This window comes from Mustela lutreola, chromosome 12 (assembly GCF_030435805.1).
Source record: "Mustela lutreola isolate mMusLut2 chromosome 12, mMusLut2.pri, whole genome shotgun sequence".
Taxonomy (NCBI): domain Eukaryota; kingdom Metazoa; phylum Chordata; class Mammalia; order Carnivora; family Mustelidae; genus Mustela; species Mustela lutreola.
This window is the reverse complement of record NC_081301.1, coordinates 51,356,686-51,377,576: the sequence shown is the minus strand read 5'-3', so window position 1 is coordinate 51,377,576 and position 20,891 is coordinate 51,356,686. Positions and strand designations below refer to the sequence as shown.

The window sequence follows — 20,891 nt, the reverse complement described above, 5'->3', positions numbered from 1 at the left end:
AAGTAATACATATTATTCTAATACTAGTAATGAATTTTGTAAAAATATGAATACATTATCTTGCTTAGCTTATATTTTGGATAGTTGTACATGTTTTCAAGGTGGATGGCCAAAAAAGCCAATAATAATAGAAAAGATGAAAACTGTTATTCTAAAAATCCCACCCATTTCAAATCCTAGCTTCATAAATGTAGTGGACTAATAATTTATAAAGTATAATTTGGAAATTAATGCATCAGAGCTTTACAAAATCCTTTACTAGGGATCACTAATGCTGTGAATCTCTTCTTTATGAATTTTAATACATTTGACAACTTAGTTCTAGTAGCACTTTTCTATACTGTTTAGTAACGTCAATATGCCCTTTGATTACAGTTTAAAATGCCTTTTTTTTTTTCAATGTCTAACATGCATTCTTCATACATACAACTTTATATACTCTGCTGAATTAAACATCCATGGGATCCTTGGTATTTTATAAAAGTTTTTTTTTTAACTCTCTGAAAACTTTGCTGCCGTTCTGTAAAGATTGAGCCACTGTTTTTTTAACAGGACTCATGCTCTTAGTTTGCCTATGCCTGTCAAGGAGCCTTTGACCAAACTGTAGTAGATTTGATCAAGAATCATTTTTGTTCTGATGAACTCACAAATGTACTTGCAAGTATCATTGAGGCAAGTCAGGTGATACAGCCTTTCTATTTTCTCTTTTTAAGTGTTTCAGTCATTTAGATTTGTTTGTATACAGAAATTAGAATCTCTAGTTTAATTAGCTTAATTGCAAAATATAGGAAAGGTAGTCAGTAAATATTTTATTGAATGATTTAAAAAACAGAACTAATTCAGTGACTGTCCTTGAGATTTTTTTGTGTGTCTCTTCTTGAGCAAACATAGTTATTAGTAATAATAAATGTATCTTTCACTCTTTACTTATTTGATTTTGTTGTAAGATCTTTGGGTATAGTAGTATTTCCCAAATGAAGTACTACCATTGTGACTTAGGCTATTATATGGGACTTAAAGAATCATAATCCACACTTTGGTTAACTTGCATTTCTTAGAATATTTTAAAGATTTTTTGATTATTCTTTTAACACATTAAGCACTTCTTTTGAGATATCTAACTTTTGCCTGAAGACTTCTGCTAAATCTGTTCTTGCACTAGAATAAAGAAAAATGTTTTTCTTTGAACATATATTATCTATCTTATATTTACATTTCTATAAAATTTTGTCTATTTCTGGAGTAGGTCAAAGAACAATAGTCTCTAGGACTAATTTAACCCATGCATTACAATTTGATAAGAGCATTCAGAAAGGACAAATCTATGGATGAGTGCATTTAAAAATAATAATTATTATAAATTATGCCTATCAAATTGATTTGTCAAATAATTTCTGGCTTACTTTCATTTTTGATAGCTTAGATCTTAGTAATTTGTAAGAAATATGTAAACACTCTAGCATTAGGTGTAGTAAATTATGAAGCATGTAAAATTAAAGCAGAAAGCTCATCTATAAAACTACTTTCCTATAATCACTACCTAATGGAAGGACCACCTATTTCAATTACTATAGAAAAATTAAAACTATTTGCTAATATAAATATATTACACTAAAGTTTTAGGCAGCAGAGGTGCTTTGAGTGCTTTGATTAAGTACTATGTCTAGAACAGAGCCTGGTACAGTGTGAGTGACATATAGGAACTCAGAAAATTTTTATTGAGTTTTAATCTTTGATTTAATAGCATAAGACAGTTGATTTCTATTTGAGAACTAAGGAAAACCTTGGGTATAAATTCAGTGATTAATGGTAGCTGAAGCAGTACTGAAAAATGCAAAAATAATGACAGTACTAATAATAATAAACTCAGTTTCTTCCATTGATTTAATAGAGGATTTTTGTGAAAGGCAACAGAAAATACCTGGATATCCCATTTTATTAATTTTTACTTTGGGCAGTCTTTTAGGTTCTATTTACTCAGAGTTTCTTGGGAATCTTAACACAGACTTTTAATGATTCCAAAACACTGGATTTGTATGTAATAATTTTAAAGAAATTCATTGTAAACTAAGAGTTTATGGGGAAGGAATGTGATTCAATGACAGATAATTAGAGAAAGCTATTAGAATTTAACAAAGTACTTAACTATGTTTATTTGAAAATTGTGTTTTGATACAAATCTTTTCTAGTACTATACATTTCTTGTAATTAGATTATTAATAATTTGTAAAATAGCCTATTTAAAATCCTCATAAATCTCATTAGTTCTTAAGGAATCCAAATAAACAAAATGAACTTAGGTTTATTTATAAGAAGATAAGATTAATTTTCTTTTCTTTTCTTTTCTTTTTTTTTTAAAGATTTTATTTATTTATTTATTTATTTGACAGAGAGATCACAAGTAGGCAGAGAGGCAGGCGGGGGGGGGGGGGCGGTGGTGGAAGCAGGCTTTCCGCTGAACAGAGAGCCCAATGTGAGGCTCGATCCCGGGATCCTGAGATCATGACCTGAGCTGAAGGCAGCGGCTTAACCCACTGAGCCACCCAGGCGCCCCTAAGATTAATTTTCTATTTGGTTAATTTAAATTATTTCACATACTTAATATTAGAAGGCTTTTTGTTAAAAGAAGTGAAGTTATATTTGGATTTTTAACAACAGTAGGGAAAACTCAAGGTCAAGGTTAAATCACTCATTGGTCTTAGAAGAAGAGAAATATAAATAGCTTTTATTTTGAAGATGGAGAAACTGGTACATGCTGAATTTAAGTAGCTATGTCAAGATAAAATTTACTAACTTTGAGCAGAAAGACTTGAACTCTTATCAGCCTTTAACACTCTGCATGTAATAGGCTCTTAATATATGGTTCTTTAATTGAAATGAACAAAATTCAATTCAGTATCCTGAATTTTTAACCGTGGTATTAAACCATGCTACTCTTTAGCAAGTTTGCAATTCCTGTGATCTGTATATCTTCTACAACTCTTCAGGTAACATTTATTCTGATTGTCCCTTTCAAGTGATGCCATTTCCATGCTTTTTCATTAAGCACTTTCATTTCCAGATGGCATACAGATGGCTTGGTACACAGGAGTCAGATACTTACCAATAACTACTTAGATTTATTGAAGCTATCCTACTAGGCCTGTATCAAAATGGAATGACAAGATACTCATATTGTTGAGACAGGTAGATTGCAATAAAATAATACAAACTCTGTATTATCTTACAGTTGAGATGAGAGGTAGATGGTCCAGGAAAATGTAAATTTGGCTTCTTAATAATAAGGAGAGTTAATACCTGGGAAGAGGAAAAGGAAAGAAGCTAACTTTTGCTTTGTGCCTTGATAGGACAGGCATAGTGCCAGGGGCTTTACCTGTATATTCGCTCATTTAATTTAGTCATCATAATTTAAATCTCTATACTCTTTTCCACATTTTACAGAAAAAAAAATTGAACTAATTTAAATAGTGTTCTTAAGATTATGCAGCTAACAAGAAAGAGCTCCAAGAATAGAATTCAGGTTTTTCTAACTGCTATGAGCCTACTCTTATCATCTCACTGTAATATTACAGAGTACCTGCTTGTTGCCTTCACTAAATAAATATACAAATTCTTTCATACAGAAATATAAAAAGTTGAAAAAACAAATTTGAAGTTTACAATGGCTAAAAAACCTCAAGAATTTACTTACTTTACTTTGAGAAACATCATGCATAAGTAGTAGAAATACATCCCCTAAGAACTGGAAATTTGGCCTTTATAAGTTCATTTTCTGGGTATACCTAAAAATGAAGACATATTTCATGTCCTCTACCTTGAATATTTAGAAGTTGTTGACTTTAGTCAACAACCTAGTAATATTTTTATGACCTCTTTAAGAATACGAAGCCCAGCACTCACATTTCAGTTCTGTATAGTACGACCCAGAAGGTTAAGCTCTGCTACTTCAGATGTAGGTCTAAACTGATTTATTCCTCCTGTTTAATCCTTATGCTTTATAAAACTAATCATGAATCCATGGGTGGAAGCACTGATCTTATCATGATTTGTGCTTTTATACTCATTACATGTACAATTATAATTAATAAAGTAGTCATGTGTTACATACAGACAAATCCTTTTGTGGAAAAAGAAAAAAAATTCTGTAAAGTTGGCTTATGAATATTTGTACGTGTACTACTAATTGACAACAGGGAAAGGAATGAAACTAATTTTGAAATTACTAGCAGCTTAAAAAATGCAGTAAGTGGGTTGAATTTATCAAGCAAACATATTTTGTGACCTTAAGAGTCCTTCCCTTTCATCTGCTTAAATAAGTATTACAGATTAATTTATATTTACTATTTTCTTTCAAATTTCATATTTAGATGAGTAACCTTTTATTTGAAGTGTTGTACCAATACTTTCTTTAAACTTGTGTACTTGCTTTTTGTGTTCTACAGAGCCAAGAAAATGATGAGCTAAGAGATGCCCATGAAAAACGCAAGGAAAGGCTACAGATGTTACAGACCAACTACAGAGCAGTAAAAGAGCAATTAAAACAGTGGGAAGAAGGCAGTGGCATGTGAGTTACATAGCTCATAAAGGCATTTCCCTAAATATTAAATGGAATGGAGTAGCATCATATAGGTGTTTTAATGGCTTTTGTTTGATTTTAAAGATATTATTTGGTATTCAAATCTTGAATGTGAATTTTTAAAGAGATAATATAATAAATGAAAACAGATAAATATGCTGGCAATAACTAGAGATTTTCCTGTCATTTGTGGAATTCATAATGTAGGTGATTATGAACTACTGTGTACATTTTCAGTATCAATAGAGTAGCTTAATAAAAGTAGATAACTTTATGTAAAAATAGTTTACATCCATATGATTGAGAAAATTAAATAACTAAAATAATGGTATTACAAAGTCTGTAACTTAAACAGTATTTAAGTTTTAATGGAAAGACCAGAGAAATAGGAAATTTACATACGTAGTTAACTCTCTGAAAACTACTTCAACCTAGTATGCAATTTGAAAATCTTTACTATCCATCAGTTTGTTCTGCAGCTTATCTGAATGAATTGGCGGTCTCAGTTCAATTGCTCTGAACAGGTGTTCAGATCTTGGTTAGTCGTAAGTGGCTCCCTTGTTAACAGTATCAACAGAGGGCAAAGGACTGAATGAGTACAGAAAATCTACTACCCTCTCATCTTTTGAGATGGATCCTTTAGGGCAATGTTGATGATACACATTGGTCTGTTCTATAGAGAAATACTGTTTCTAAATTGGCCAGTACAGCACTTTTACAAAACAGAAATGAAGAGTTTGTTTTATGTACAGAAAATGAAAACATAAAGCGCATTTGGTATGTTTTGTAGGTAATTGTCACGTCTAATTTTTTTCCTTTGAAGGATGGGAAGTCGTTCATATCACTTGTCAGTAATAGTAGTGATAAAGTACTGATGAAGCAATTTGTCCTGCATTTAGCCTCTTCCCACTAACTTTTGTAGTCACCAGAAGTGTGAAAAACTATTTTTTGATATATTTACTGTCAATAGTGTGTTTTAAGATTGAGCACATGTACCACAGTCAGCCTGGTTGACAACAAGTTCTCGAAGAGTTGACTGCTTGTAATCCTTTTTGAGAAACTGACCATCCTGCAATATATGTTTCATTACTAGAATGAATCAGAGAAGTCGACTTAAGACCAGCATGTGTCTGCTAAAAGTTTGCTTTCCGCAATAGCATTTTAGCCTTTTGGAAATTATGACATTGGATTGTAATTTTTTTTTTTTTGACATAGGACTTTAATTTCAACATACTTGGGTTTTAGAAAATTCATTCCATAAATAGTGAGCTTGAATTAGGGAATGTATAAATGAATTTTCATTATACTTTGAACGTATTAAGGAGGAAAATAACTTCATTTTAAAAATAGGACTCATATCAGAAAAATGAAGAGAGCAGATCCCCAACAACTTCGACAAGAAGATTCTGATGCTGTGTGGAACGAACTGGCCTATTTCAAAAGGGAGAACCAGGAGCTAATGATTGAAAAGTGAGTTTCTTTTTTAACGATATGGACTTAGATAAACATTTAGGAGAAATTTTTTGCAGCTTAAAGGTCATGAGAGAAATACCTTATAAAATTTGAAAGTAAAAAATCTGGGGTTTGTTAATAAAAATAAAGAAAAAAGACATATCTTTTTAAAAATATATATGTGTGTGTGTGTGTGTGTGTGTATAATACAATAACAAGTTGCACATTTGCTAGCTCTAGCCGAAACTGTATAATATGATCTAGGGATTGTGTTAATTAATGTGGCTCTCATCTGTTGGAGGTGTCGCTCTTCATTAGCCTGTATTTTAGACACTGCCGTGCTTCATTTTTGGAATGAGGTGGAGAGGGGATAACCTAGCCAGCCATCCTTGTTTGATCTCCTAGATACATACGCAATGCAGAATGCCTGAGCTCTCTTGGTTCCCTGCCCTGTCCTGCTAATCCCAGCTGAGCTCATTATGGTGTAGCCTTGCTGCTACTGTTGGAGCCAGAGCTGTCCAAGCTAATTACTGGTAGCAGCAGAACTGCCTGTTAAGGGTCTGGTATGGATCTGCTAACATGGTCCTTGGTAGTGACCTGCAAAAGACACGAGGGAATTGCTTTCTTTCTTGCTGTGCACTGCCTGTCCTTTGGGCTTAATGCTGATCCCTCCACATAGGTCTTTTAGCTGCCCTAAGTAAAAAACCTGATGAAGGGTACTCATATTTTAGAAAACATACAGTTTTCTTCCTTGATCTTATAATTCACAGACTATTATATTCAGCTTGGTAAAGAAAGAACAATTTTTTTTTTTTTTTTTTTGCTTATAAAGGAGTTAGACCAACATAATTAGCCTCTTTTGCTACTTAACTATTTCTTCATTTAGAGCTAATTTTTGACATCCAGACCATGCAATATTTTGGGAAACCTGATGTCTTTAAGATGACTAAATGACTAGTATCATGTGGTATTATGTAATCAAATACTACCGAATTTTTTTACCTGTAAGTCGGAGTCTTATTTTATATATTACATGATAACACATGTAACTTTAGATTACGCCTTTTCCATGTAATGATAAACTTTTGAGAAAATGATAGATTATAATGTGTACTTCCAGTTACCTCTTAATGTATACTGTATTCTATTAGTCCTAAATCTGATGCTGATAATAGTCTCTTATCTTAAAAATTCTTTATAGATATGTCCAGAAATAGTCCCTGACAATTTTTAATAGCATTATTGAAATATAATTCACGATATAAAGTGAATAATCCAGTGGGTTTTAGTGTATTCAAAGAGTTCTGTGTCCATTATCACACTAAAATTTTAGAACATTTTCATTTATCCCCTCCCCTAAACCCCATATCACTTAGCCCATTTCTTCCACCACTGCCCTCCCTTAGTTGACCAGTAAGCTACTTTCTGTGTCTATATAGATTTACCGGTTTTGAACACTGAGAAATTCACTAGGTGATGTTATAATTTTTGCTTCAGCTGTCAAACATAATTTTAAAACTCAAAAGAAGGTTATTTTTAACCTTTTCACTGTTATTCACTTTCGACCTTCCAAGTTCTCTCTCTCTCTCTTTTAAATCATTTTCTTTCTGTTTGAAGAACCTTCCTTTAGACTTTTGTTTAGGGTGAGTTGGCTAGAAACAAATCCTCTAAACTTCCTTTATTTAAAATGTCTTCATTTCAGCGTCATTCCAGAAGAATGTTTACACTGATTAGAGAATTTTAGGTTAGCCACTTTTTTCTTTAGAGCTTAAAAAATATGCCATTTCTGTGGTTTCTGATGAAAAAATATTGTTATTTGAATTGTTGTTCCCATAAAGGGAATACATCCTTCTCTTTAGCTGCTTTCTGTCATTTTTAATAGTCTTTACTTTTCAGAAATTTAATTACAGTATGTCTTGATATGGATTTCTTTTGTTTTATCCTGTTTGGGATTCTCTAAGCTTCTTGAAACTCTACGTTTGTGCTCTTTTTCAAATTGAGGAAATTTTGGTCATTATCTTTTATAAATACTCTTTTCAGCCCACATTCCTTGTCAGCCCCACATTCCTTGTTCCTCTTATTGTGGAACTCTTTTTTCACGAATGTTAGATGTTTTTAGTATTGTCCTACAGGCCCTTGAGGCTCTGTTCATTTTATTTATTTATTTATTTATTTGCCTATTTTGTCTCTGTTGTTAAAACTGGGTAATTTCTATTGTTCTGTCTTCAAGTTCACTGATTCTTTCCTTTTTCTTTTTCGTTTTTTAGAAGTTAACTTCATATTTTTAAAATTTTTTTTTAAATTTATTTTCAGCGTAACAGTATTCATTGTTTTTGCACCACACCCAGTGCTCCATGCAATCTGTGCCCTCTCCAATACCCATCACCTGGTTCCCCCAACCTCCCACCCCTGCCCTTTTAAAACCCTCAGATTGTTTTTCAGAGTCCATAGTCTCTCATGGTTCACTTCCCCTTCCAATTTCCCTCAACTCCCTTCTCCTTTCTAACTCCCCTTGTCCTCCATGCCATTTGTTATGCTCCACAAATAAGTGAAACTGTATGATAATTGACTCTCTCTGCTTGACTTATTTCACTCAGCATAATCTCTTCCAGTCCCGTCCATGTTGCTATAAAAGTTGGGCATTCATCCTTTCTGATGGAGGCATAAGAACCAAGATGCCCTTCAACGGACGAATGGATAAGGAAGATGTGGTCCTTATACACTATGGAGTATTATGCCTCCATCAGAAAGGATTTTTCCATTTTTCATCTGTCACCCCTGCTGTTGAAGACATTCTTTGAGTTTTTATTTTGTTTTTTCAGTTCTAAAATTTTTATTTGATTTTTCTTTATATTACCTATTTATTTGCTGAGACTTCCTTTTTTTCTTTTTTTCAGGATCATTTATAATTGTTCATTGGAGCATTTTAATCAATGCTACTTTAAAATCTTTGTTAAGGGCCTCCTGGCTGGCTCAGTTCGTATAGAGTGCAACTCTTGATCTCAGGGTTGTGAGTTTGAGCCTCATACTGGGCAAAGAGATTACTTTAAAAAAAAAAAAAAAAAGGGTGCCTGGGTGGCTCAGTGGGTTAAGCTGCTGCCTTCGGCTCAGGTCATGATATCAGGGTCCTGGGATCGAGCCCGGCATCGGGCTCTCTGCTCAGCAGGGAGCCTGCTTCCTCCTTTCTCTCTGCCTGCCTCTCTGACTACTTGTGATCTCTCTCTGTCAAATAAATAAATAAAATCTTTAATAAATAAATAAATAAATAAAATAAAAATAAAATAAAATCCTTGCCAAATAATTCTGACATGTGCATTATAATCTGGGTGGTGGCATTTTTTTTTTTTTTTTGGTGGGTGGTGGCATTTTTTAATTATACTTTCTCCTTCAAGTTGAGATTTTCTTTGTTTTTGGTATGATGAGTGATGTTCAGTTGTTTCCTCAACATTAGGGTTATTATGCTTTGAGATATTGGATCTTATTTAAATCTTTTATTTTAACAGATCTCTGATGACATTGTGCGTAAGGAAGAAGGTCAGATCATTACTGCCGGGAAGGGATAGGAATCTTAGCTCCTAACTTGACCCTCACTGACCCGGCATTAAAGGGTGTGTGGAAGGATCGCTTATTACTACCTGATGAGGGTAAAAGACTAGGCTTCACATTTGACCTTTATTGACAGAGATAGCAAGATCACTTTTTTTTTTTTTCCCCCTTTTTCCAGTTGTATATGGCTGGAGTAGGGTGGGTATTGTCAATTAAGATTTCTGTCCAGCCAGTTTGCCCATTTCTCAGTTCTTTGGCTAGGGAGAGCAGAATTTCCTTGAGACTTTTTTGTTTGTTTGTGTCCATTGACATTTCTGGGTTGTGGATTTCTTCAGTATCTACTTTGAGGTATTTAGGAGGAAAGAAGAAAGCCAGGGGATTTCACTGTGGCTTGTTCTTCTATTCCTATGGTCCTTTGTGTCTCCTTCTTCTCCCTGCCTTTTAGAGTCTTCTTATATTTGTTTTTAATGTATCATGTTCAGGGTTTTTATATTTAGTGAGTAGGATGAATGGGTATAAACATGGAATTAGAAGTTCTTAACTTGTTTTTCAGTGGACCAGCCAGTCTTATTTTTATGTCATACATTGGCATCTGATTTATTTTTTATTTTTTTAAAGGGTTTTATTTATTTATTTAAGAGAGAGAGGAGGAGCAAAAGCAGGGGAAAGAAAGACTGTGCTGAGCACGGAGCCCAGTGTGGGGCTTGAGCCCAGGACCCTGAGAAATCGTGAATCAGTCAAGTCAGTCGTTTAAGGGCTTGAGCCACCCAGGCATCCCTGGCATCTAGTTTAATACTTACTCCTTACTATTTAGGCTAGAATATATAAAAGCTTGTACAGCTACCTGGAAAACAGCGTGAAGGTTCCTCAAGAAGTTAATCATAGAGCTACCCTACAACCTAGAAATTGCACTGCAAGGTATTTACCCCAAAGATATAGATGTAGTGAAAGAGGGGGCACATGTGTTTCAATGTTAATAGCAGCCATGTCCACAATAGCCAAACTGTGGAAGGAGCTGAGATGCCCTTCAGCTGATGAATGGATAAAGAAGATAGGGTTTATATATACAATGGAATATTACTCAGCCATCAGAAAGGTTGTACCCTTTCTGATGCATACCCAACTTGTGCATCAACACAGATGGGACTGGAGGGGATGATGCTAAGTGAAATAAGTCAATCAGAAAAAGACAATTATATGATTTCACTCATATATGGAATATAAGAAATGGTGCAGAGGATCATAGAGTAAGGGAGGGAAAATTGAATGGGAAGAAATCAGAGAGGGAGACAAACTATGAGAGACTCTTGGGGTAACTGGGTGATGGCTATTAAGGAAGACATGTGATGTGATGAGCACTGGGTGTTATACACAACTGATGAACCATTGAACACTACGTTAGAATCTAATGATGTACTATATGCTGGCTAATTGAATTTAAGTTTAAAAAAGGCTAGAATATATAAAAGTAGATGTGCTACTAAAACTACTTTAAACCAAGTTTGAATCGTACTTCTAAATCCAATCATTAATGTCAAGTTAACTTTTCAAGATCCTTGTAAAAAATTGTGTGGCAATTCTTTTTTTTTTTTAATTTTTTTATAAACACATAATGTATTTTTAGCCCCAGGGGTACAGGTCTGTGAATCGCCAGGTGTACACACTTCACAGCACTCACCACAGCACACACGCCCGCTATGTCCATAACCCCACCACCCTCTTCCTGTGTCGCAATTCTAAGTCAGTTTATAAAATATGTCAAAGGAAATGATGCTACCACCAGTGTATACTATGGTGTTTCTTCCATTGAGTACAGTCAGAAGTATGTTGCTGAGACTGTGAGGACTTGAGAATTTTTTTTGCATGGAAATAGTTCCTATAATAATTCAGATATTATACTTATATATCTACTTACGATATCAGTGATGTTTTAACAAAAGACCAAGAACTGCACAATCTATGAACTAATGAATTAGCTTGTTCCCATAGTATTTGTCTAACAAATATTCATATATTTTTTCATTCATTTACTGTTTAAACAGTACAGTTTAAACAATACTGTTTAGAGAATATAGTTCAGGGCTCCGCGTTAAGCTAGGGACATATATGTATACGTATATGTATATATATATGTATATCCGTATACAATGTGTATCGACAAAGAATAATTTCTAACTCTAATGAGATTTCTTTTAGGGCCATCTGCCATGAGCCCATGAGATAAAACCATTTGTTGGGTTGCTAGATAGTAAGGCAGGGAAACCTTTCAGAAAGGCAAGGCTCCCTCAGCTTTTCCACTTAGTTGAGGATGTTGTCTTACCGTCATTAAGTCAGATTTATGAACCAACAAAGTCATGTTAACATTCTCCTAAGTGAACAGATTAACATTTTCCTAAATAAAAACATTAGTATAAAAATATTTGTGTACATTATTTCTCAACAGTGATATAAAACTATAAAAATAGACTCAGGTGCCACAGCATATTCAGCTTCTCTTATATTGCAAATTCAGCACATTCTTGCTAGAAACCCATGAAGTCAAGAAGGGTGTGCTGACATCCATGGCAGGTTTATCTGTATCTCTGGCGAAATAAATCAGGAACTTGCAGAGGTTGGTAATTTTGGTCTTTTTATATTAATGCATAGAAAATCCAGCATCTGAGCACTCTGCTAGGTACAGGTGAACACAGAGAAATAATATGCCATCCTTTTTCTTTTATCAGGAACTCATATAGATGAGCAGGGAAAACAAGCAAAGGTGTGATAAGAGCAGTAATAAGGCGATAGTAGTGGCATAACACAGGGAAAATGGCATTATGATTTGTCCATTTGCCCAAACCAGAAACCTAGGGGGTTTTAACAGACTCATCCCTCTGTCTTACCTCCTTATAATAGTCTTAATGATTCCATATCACAAATATCTCTAAAATATATCTACTTCGTTCCATTCTTACTATCAATGTCCTTGTCCAAAATACCATCATATCTTTCTTGCTCAAGTAGAATAAACTCATAAATATCCCTCTACACTCACTCTTACCCACTTGAATCCATTTTCCCCCTAATGCTACAGAGTGATCTTTTAAAAAAATACATTTATGAACATATTTCTCCCGTTTCAAAACTTTTAGCATCTTTCCATTGCTTTCAAAATAAAAACCAAATTCTTTATAGAGCACAATTGAACAATTTGGCCCACTTCTTATCCTTTCTGTTTCACTTTTGTTTCTTGAAAATCAGTATGAGACTACAAAATATTCGCAAAGAATGACTGATGCTTTTCCTACTTCATGCTGAAAATCCTGGTTGGTGAATTTGTCAATGAAGGTAGAGTTGGGGTCAATAGTAAAGGAGTCTAGAATTCATAATTTAAAAATTCAGTTTTATTTTATAGAAAGAGAGAATTTTAAATCTTTTTTTTTTTTTTTTTTTTTTAAAGATTTTATTTATTTATTTGACAGAGAGAGATGACAAGCAGGCAGAGAGGCAGGCAGAGAGAGAGGAGGAAGCAGGCTCCCTGCCGAGCAGAGAGCCCGATGTGGGGCTCGATCCCAGGACCCTGGGATCATGACCTGAGCCGAAGGCAGCGGCTTAACCCACTGAGCCACCCAGGCGCCCCGAAAGAGAGAATTTTAAACAATATATCATAACTAAGGTCTTCTTTAATTTCATGATCTTTTGATCCTTTTTCCTTAATGATAAAAAGTAGACAAGCTATAGCTCGGTAGCATTGCACAGGATGGAATACCTTCTTTGTTGGGTTAAGTGTTAAATATACGCAGGCCGTGATTTCAAATAATATTTTATAAAATCCAAATAATAATTTCTAAGGAGCTAAAATCAAATTATTATGGTAGGAAGTTCAGTTATTTTTCTTTCCTTTGGCAAATCAAGACTCTCTGTTTTCTTAAGCACAAGTATTTTTCCATTTGTAGAAATGAGGATTTTAGGAGTTCAATTTCTGTAACATGAGTTGGAAATAAAATTCTCAAAAATATGTCTGCTAAATCATAACATACTTTGCAAACAAATGTATTTTTGGATAACCATCAGCATTGTATGAATTAACACGTTAGTTTTATTTTATTTTATTTTATTTTTTTAAAGAGAGAGAGAAAGAGAGTATAAGTGGGGAGGCAGAGAAGGAGAGAATATTTTATTATTATTTTTAAGATTTTATTTTTTCATTTGAGAGAGAGTGCCCCTGTGAATTGGGGGGAGGACAGAGAGGGAGGGAGAGTGACAGGTGTGAAGCCTGAGGCATGACTCAGTCTCCTGACCCTGAGATCAGGACCTGAGCCAAAACCACATCGGAAGCTTAACCAACTGAACCACCTAGGCACCCCATGTTTTATTTTAAAGTATACAATTTAGTGACATTTAGTGTACTTGCAGTGTTTTTTTTTTAAGATTTTATTTATTTATTGGACAGACAGTGATCACAATTAGGCAGAGAGGCAGGCAGAGAGAGAGGAAGGGAAGCAGGCTTCCTTCTGAGCAGAGAGCTGGATGCAGGGCTCAATCCCAGGACTCTGGGATCATGACCTGAGCGGAAGACAGAGGCTTTAACCCACTGAGCCACCCAGTCACCCCTGTTTTTACAATGTTGTGTAGCCATAATCTTTATCTGATCCAAAGAATTTTCATTAACCCCAGAAGAGACCCCATACCCAGTAAGCAGTCACTCCCAATCTCCCCATGTCCTCCTTCCTCTAACTCCTCAGAACCCCGAATCTGCTTTCTATCCCTATGGATTTACCAAGTCTGAATATTTTATATAAATAGCATCGTAAGGTATGTGACCTTTTGCATTTGGCTTCTTTCATGTAGCATTAAGTGTTCAAGAGTCATCCACATCATAGTATGTATCGTGTCTGTCATTCCTTTTTACAGCTGAATAATAACCCACTGTATGTATATACAATTCATTCATTCATTTATTGATGGCCATTTGGGTTGCTTCTACTTTAAAGATACTGTGAATAGTGCCACTATGAACATTTATGTACAAGTATTTATTTGAATACCTGTTTTTAGTTCTTTGGGCTATTATACCTATAAGCAGAATTGCTGGGTCATGTGGTAAGTCTGTGTTTAACTTTTTGAGGAACTGCCAAACTGTGTTCCTAGTGGCTACATCATTGTATACTGTCACCAGCGATCTACAAAGATTCCACTTGTTCCACATCCTTGTTAACATTTAGTATTTTTTTCTTTCTTTTTTAAAAAAATGATAATTTTTTATTTTATTATTTAATTATTATTTTAATTTATTTAATTACTCATACTAGTGAATCTGAAGTGGTATTTCATTGTGGAATTGATTTGTATTTTCTTAATGACTAATGAGCATCTTTGCATAATTTTATTTGCCATTTGTGTTTCTTTGGATAAATATTCAAGTCTGCCATTTTAAAAAATTGGGTTCTCTTTTTGTATTTGAGTTTTAAGAGTTCTTTACATATTGTTGTTACTAGACATACACAAATATTTTCTCCCATTCTGTAGGTGAGCTTTTTCTTTTCTTAATGGTTTACTTTGATGAACAGAAGTTTTTTTAATTTTATGAAGTTTAATTTATTTTTTCTTTTTTGTTTTTTCCTTATGCTTTTGGTGTCATGCCCATATAACAATCACCAAATCCAAGATCATGAAGACTTACCCCTATATTTTTTTTTATACGTTTTATAGTTTTGACTCATATTTAGATCTTTGGCCCATTTTGTTAATTTTTTAAAATTTCATGGGAAGTACGTATACAGCTTACCGCTTTTACATGTGTATATCAAGTTGTCCCGCATATTATTTTTTATAGTTTGAAGAAGAGGCCGTATGATCATATGGAAGAGTTATAATGTGATGAATAATAAGATAAGAATTTAAATGTATCAGTCCAGGGACGCCTGGGTGGCTCAGTTGGTTAAGCAGCTGCCTTCAGCTCAGGTCATGATCCCAGCGTCCTGGGATCGAGTCCCACATCTGGCTCCTTGCTCAGCAGGGAGCCTGCTTCTCCTTCTGCCTGCCATTCTGTCTGCCTGTGCTCGCTCTCTCCCCCTCTCTCTCTCTGATAAATAAATAAAATCTTAAAAAAAAAAAATGTATCAGTCCTTGAGAAACCAATACAACGTGAAACACTACAGGCTGTCATAAGCCAAGTGCAAATGAGAATGTGAGTTCTGGGATATTAGCGTAATCAAGGGTTGTACACATTATCAGTGTCTGTTGAAAGGCACTGGATTTCAAGGCTACATGGTAATGAGTTTTGAATCTTACTTACTTTTAAAACTGAAAATCAGAGACAAGAAATTTAGCCACTGATATTGGAGACATGAGAAGTAAACTTATCTACCAATTAAGTCTTCAGGGACAAGAGTGAGAAGTTTCAGAACAAGATCAGCATGAAACCTAACTCACTGCTGAATTAGAGCCCTAAAGCCGAGGGTCCCTCTTCTTCCTCTTTTCTATCTCAAGAATGTTTCAGGTGTGATGCAACTTGAGTCCTCTAGATAGGCTTTTAGGATACACTCATGATTCTGTTAAAGGACCAGGGCCTGGAAGCAAGTAACCTATTATAGCTAGTAAATAATATGTGAAGAAAAGAGTTTTAAACTATGGAGTTTTATAATATTAGTTACATAGGACTGAATCTATGTAACCCTTTGTATTGTTGTGCTTTCACTTGTTATTTCAGTAAATACACTGGACACTGGAAATAAAATATTGAGCAGAGCACACATGCTCCAGCCTCATAGGGCTTCAGCTTTATTGGAGGACACAAATAATAATCAAAAAGCACACAAATAATTCCAGATTCAGGTTGATATGAAGATAAAGCTCTGCTATGTCTTCCCAGGTTTCTACCTTCCCTGATTTTTTCCCATTTTTCCTCTCTGTCTTTCCTTCCCTTCCATCTGGTTAAAATATAGAATAGTTTATACTTTTATTTGTGGTGTTATCAACCCAAGTTGCCCCCAATATATTTTTTATTGTGGTAAAACTTACATAACATGAAATTTAGCTTTGTAACCCATTTTTAGGTGCAGAGTTCAGTGCCATTAAATACACTCACATTGTTGTCCTGCCATCGCCACCATCCATATTTAGAACTTTTCCTGTTCTCAAAATGAAACTCTGTCCCCATTAGATAATAATTCCCCATTCCCCCTTCTCTCAGCTCATGTCTTTTTCTCCTTTTGTCCCTATGAATTTGCTGATTCTAGGCATGCTATGTAAATGGAATTATACGGTATTTTTCTTTTTGTGTCTGGTTTATTCCATTCATCATGTCTTCCAAGTTTTTCCATGTTGCAGTATGTATCACAATTTCTTTTTAAGGCTGAATAATACTCTGTTGTGTGTATATACCACATTTTGTTCATCCATTCATTTGTTGATATTTAGGTAATGATTATATTTTTCTTGTATTTTTATTTTATTTTACTATACGGTTAAGAGTGTTAGTTAAGAAAAAATATTTTATAACTATTGGGAGATAATTCACTGAAGTAAATGACAAGTATATTTTGGAGTTTATTTTCTAACTCTTGAGATTAACTTTTGATGTTGATATACTGTTTTCATATATTTGTGACCATATACATATAGTATTTGTTTTTTTGAGGTCATCTGTCTTTGTCTGTTCAGGCTGCTGTAATAAAACACCACAGACTGGGTGGCTTATAAGCAACAGAAATTTATTTCTCACAGTTCTGGAGGCTACAAGTCTGAGATCAGGGCTCCAACATGGTCTGTTGAGGACCTTCTTTTGTGTTGCTGTCCTCATATGACAGAAGGGGCTAGGAAGCTCTGTGGGGTCTCTTTTTTAAGAACACTAGTCCCATTCATGAAGATTTCACCCACATGACCTAAGAACATCCCAAAGGTCCAACTTCCTACCACCATCATTCTCTGGAGGTTAGAATTTCAACATGAATTTTAGGGGAACACAACACCAGGTCATAGCACCAAGCATATAGTCTTTTTAATTTAATTGCTGGCTTTGTTTTCATTCATTTTAGTTTCAATATATGTACAATTTTTAAAATTACTTAAAGAATCACATAGTATTTACTTAAAGAATTACAAAGAATATCTTAAATGTTTAGTGAATAATCATTTGATTTTTTTTCTGAAAAAAGATTTCAAAATGACTTTCTGCAAGTGTATTTTGTCATAATAACAGCCTATTTTAAAACATCTTTTCTTTAAAAAAAAAACTGGAAGTATCACAATTTCAGACTTCCAAGTTATTACAAAGCTGGAGTAATCAGATCATGGGACTGGCACAAAATTAGACACATAGATTGGAGCAATTGCTGGCTGTCTCCATCAGTAGATCATGTGACTCTTGATCTTGGGGTTTGAGCCTTGTCTTAGGCATAGAGATTACTTAGAAAAAAAGAAAAAGAATACACACAAAGGTCAGTGGAACAGAATAGAAAACCCAGAAATAAACTCACAGTTATATGGTTAATTAATCTTCAGCAAAGATGAATATTCAATGGGAAAAGGACAGTCTCTTCAAGAAGTGGTGCTGGGAAAACTGGACAGCTACATGCAAAAGAATGAAACTGGACCACTTTCTCACACCATACACAAAAATAAACTCACAATAGATTAAGGAGCTAAATGTGAGACCTGAAACCAAAAAATCCTAGAAAAGAGCACAAGCAGTAATTTCTCTGACATCAGTCATAGCCACATTTTTCTAGGTATGTCTCCTGAAGCAAAGGAAACAAAAGCAAAAATACTACTGGGACTACATCAATTTGAAAATCTTCTGCACAGCAAAGGAAACAATTAAAAGGGAACTTACTGAATAGGAGAAGATATTTGCAAATGACCTCTCTGATAGTATAAAAAAAAAATAAAGAACTGTTTCAATTCAACACCCAAAATACAATCCACTTAAAAAATGGGGAGAAGGGGTGCCTGGGTGGCTCAGTGGGTTAAAGCCTCTGCCTTCAGCTCAGGACATGATCCCAGAGTCCTGGGATCAAGCTCCAGATTGGGCTCTCTGCTCAGCATGGAGCCTGCTTCGTCCTCTTTCTCTCTGCCTGTTTCTCTGCCTACTTGTGATCTTCATCTGTCAAATAAATAAATAAAATCTTAAAAAAAAAAAAAAAAGCCTGTTCCAAAAAAAAAAAAAAAAATGGGGAGATGACATTAACAGACATTTTGCCAAAGAAGCCATCAGATGGGTAACAGACCCATGAAAGATACTCAACATCACTCATCATCAGGGAAATGCAAATCAAAACTACAATGATATACCACTTCACACCTGTCAGGATGACTAAAATCAAAAATGCAAGAAACAAGTGTTCTGAGAATGTGGATAAAAAGGAACCCTCATGCACTATTGGTGGGAATGCAAACTGGTACAGTCACTGTGGAAAACGGTATGGAGGTTCCTCAAAAAGTTAAAAATAGAATTGCCTTGTGATTCGTTAATCCCACTACTGGGTATTTATCCAAAAAATACCAAAACACTAATTCAAAGGGGTATGTGCCCCCCACAGCTATTGCTCCATTATTTACAATAGCCAGGATATGGAAGCAACCCAAGTGTCCATCAACAGACGAACTGATAAAGAAGGTGTATATAAATTTATATAAATAATAAATATATTTATATACCATACCTTCTTTATCATATATTCTATATATAGAGATATCTGAGATATATATACACACACACATATATAATGGAATAGTAGCACATGTGTGTATATACACGCACCTTCTTTATCAGTTCGTCTATTGATGGACACTTGGATTGCTTCCATATCTTGGCTATTGTAAATAATGCTGTAATAAACATAAATGCAATAAATATATAGAAATATGTGAGATACACACACACACACACACACACACACACACACACACACCAAAAAACCAGAGTATTACTCAGCCATAAAAAAGAATGAAATCTTGCCATTTGCAATGATGTGGATGGAGCTAGTGAGTAGTATGATAAACAAAATAAGTCAGTCTGTTGGCCGTGGGCTGACAGAGACTTTTTTAAGGAGAAAAATGAGCCTTATATTAATTTATGTTCAAGTGTAAAAAAATAATAGTGGTAAAACTTGATCTGCTACAAATTGGAATTTGAAATAAGCAAACTGCAGTGTGGAAGAAAACCTAACAGATGAAAGTGATTTATCAGAAAATGAAAAAGCAAATGATAGTTGATCAGCTATTTTTATTTTCTTTAAAGAAAAAATTTTTATTATGTTAGTCACCATACAGTACATCATTAGTTTTTTTTTTTTTTTTTAAGATTTTATTTATTTATTTGACAGAGACAGTAAGAGAGTAAATACAAGGAAAGAGAGTGGGAGAGGGAGAAGCAGGCTTCCCGTTGAGCAGGGAGCCCAACTCAGGGCTCCATCCCAGGACCCTGGGATCGTGACCTGAGCCAAAGGCAGGCTCTTAATGACTGAGCCACACAGGCGCCCCTGCATCATTAGTTTTTGATACAGTGTTCCATGATTCATTGTTTGTGTATAATACCCAGTGCTTCATGTAATATGTGCTCTCCTTAATACCCCCCACCAGGCTTATTCATCCCCCAACCTGCTCAGCTATTTTAGAAAGATGGACTAAACTTAAAGCCAGAAACTACTGAAAAATGTTGAGGAATCTTTCACAGAAGAACCAAGTGAAGTATTTTCATATCCTGATTTTCTCCCTTCAGTACTCTGGACTTGCAGAAATTAGCCCTCTCAAAATCTGAAAATTAGAAGGCAGCAGTGGAACCTCTGGAAAGCTTTACTGAACATTTGATAACTCATTTACTGGAAATGTTGGTTGCAACATAGAACTGTACAAAAAGAGAGGCCTGGACTACAAATCAATCTTTTGCATGCTGTGCTTCACTTAGTAAACTATTCAATTCAGACGATTATTCTTTTGTTGTGATTGTTTCCCAGTACAATTCCATCATTAATAAATGCTACAATTGAAATTTAAAAAACCCTAAGACAAAAATTGCACTCTGAAATATATTTTTAGGTCCTTTTTAAATAAAATGAATTAACATACATGAATAGGGTTTTGCAGTATTTTTGTAATAATGAAGAATTAGAAGCAATCTAAATGCCTGTTAGTTGATAAAAGTACATTATAATATATTAATATAATGTGGTACTATAGTACATTTAACATGGGTAAATTGGATCTATGTTTATCAAAATGGAAATGCATCAAAAGCAAAAGCTGCGTTAAAAGAAGGAAATTGATTAATATTATATCATATATATCATAGTATATATTCTCTAAAATATAAAATTTTAGGGCGCCTGGGTGGCTC

General features: G+C 34.4%; 1 protein-coding gene across 8 annotated transcripts in view; it reads left to right on the top strand.

The window, feature by feature from the left end:
- CNTLN (centlein) overlaps window positions 1-20,891 on the top strand; it is a 309,757-nt gene that overhangs the window by 165,461 nt on the left and 123,405 nt on the right. For all 8 annotated transcript variants that reach the window (XR_009346344.1, XM_059141989.1, XM_059141990.1 and 5 more), the window contains 2 exons: window positions 4,443-4,564; window positions 5,927-6,046. Coding sequence is in view for 7 of the 8 variants with exons in the window: in XM_059141989.1 (XP_058997972.1) it covers window positions 4,443-4,564; window positions 5,927-6,046 (242 nt within the window). In the remaining variant the exon portion in view is untranslated. The remainder of the gene's footprint in view (window positions 1-4,442; window positions 4,565-5,926; window positions 6,047-20,891) is intronic.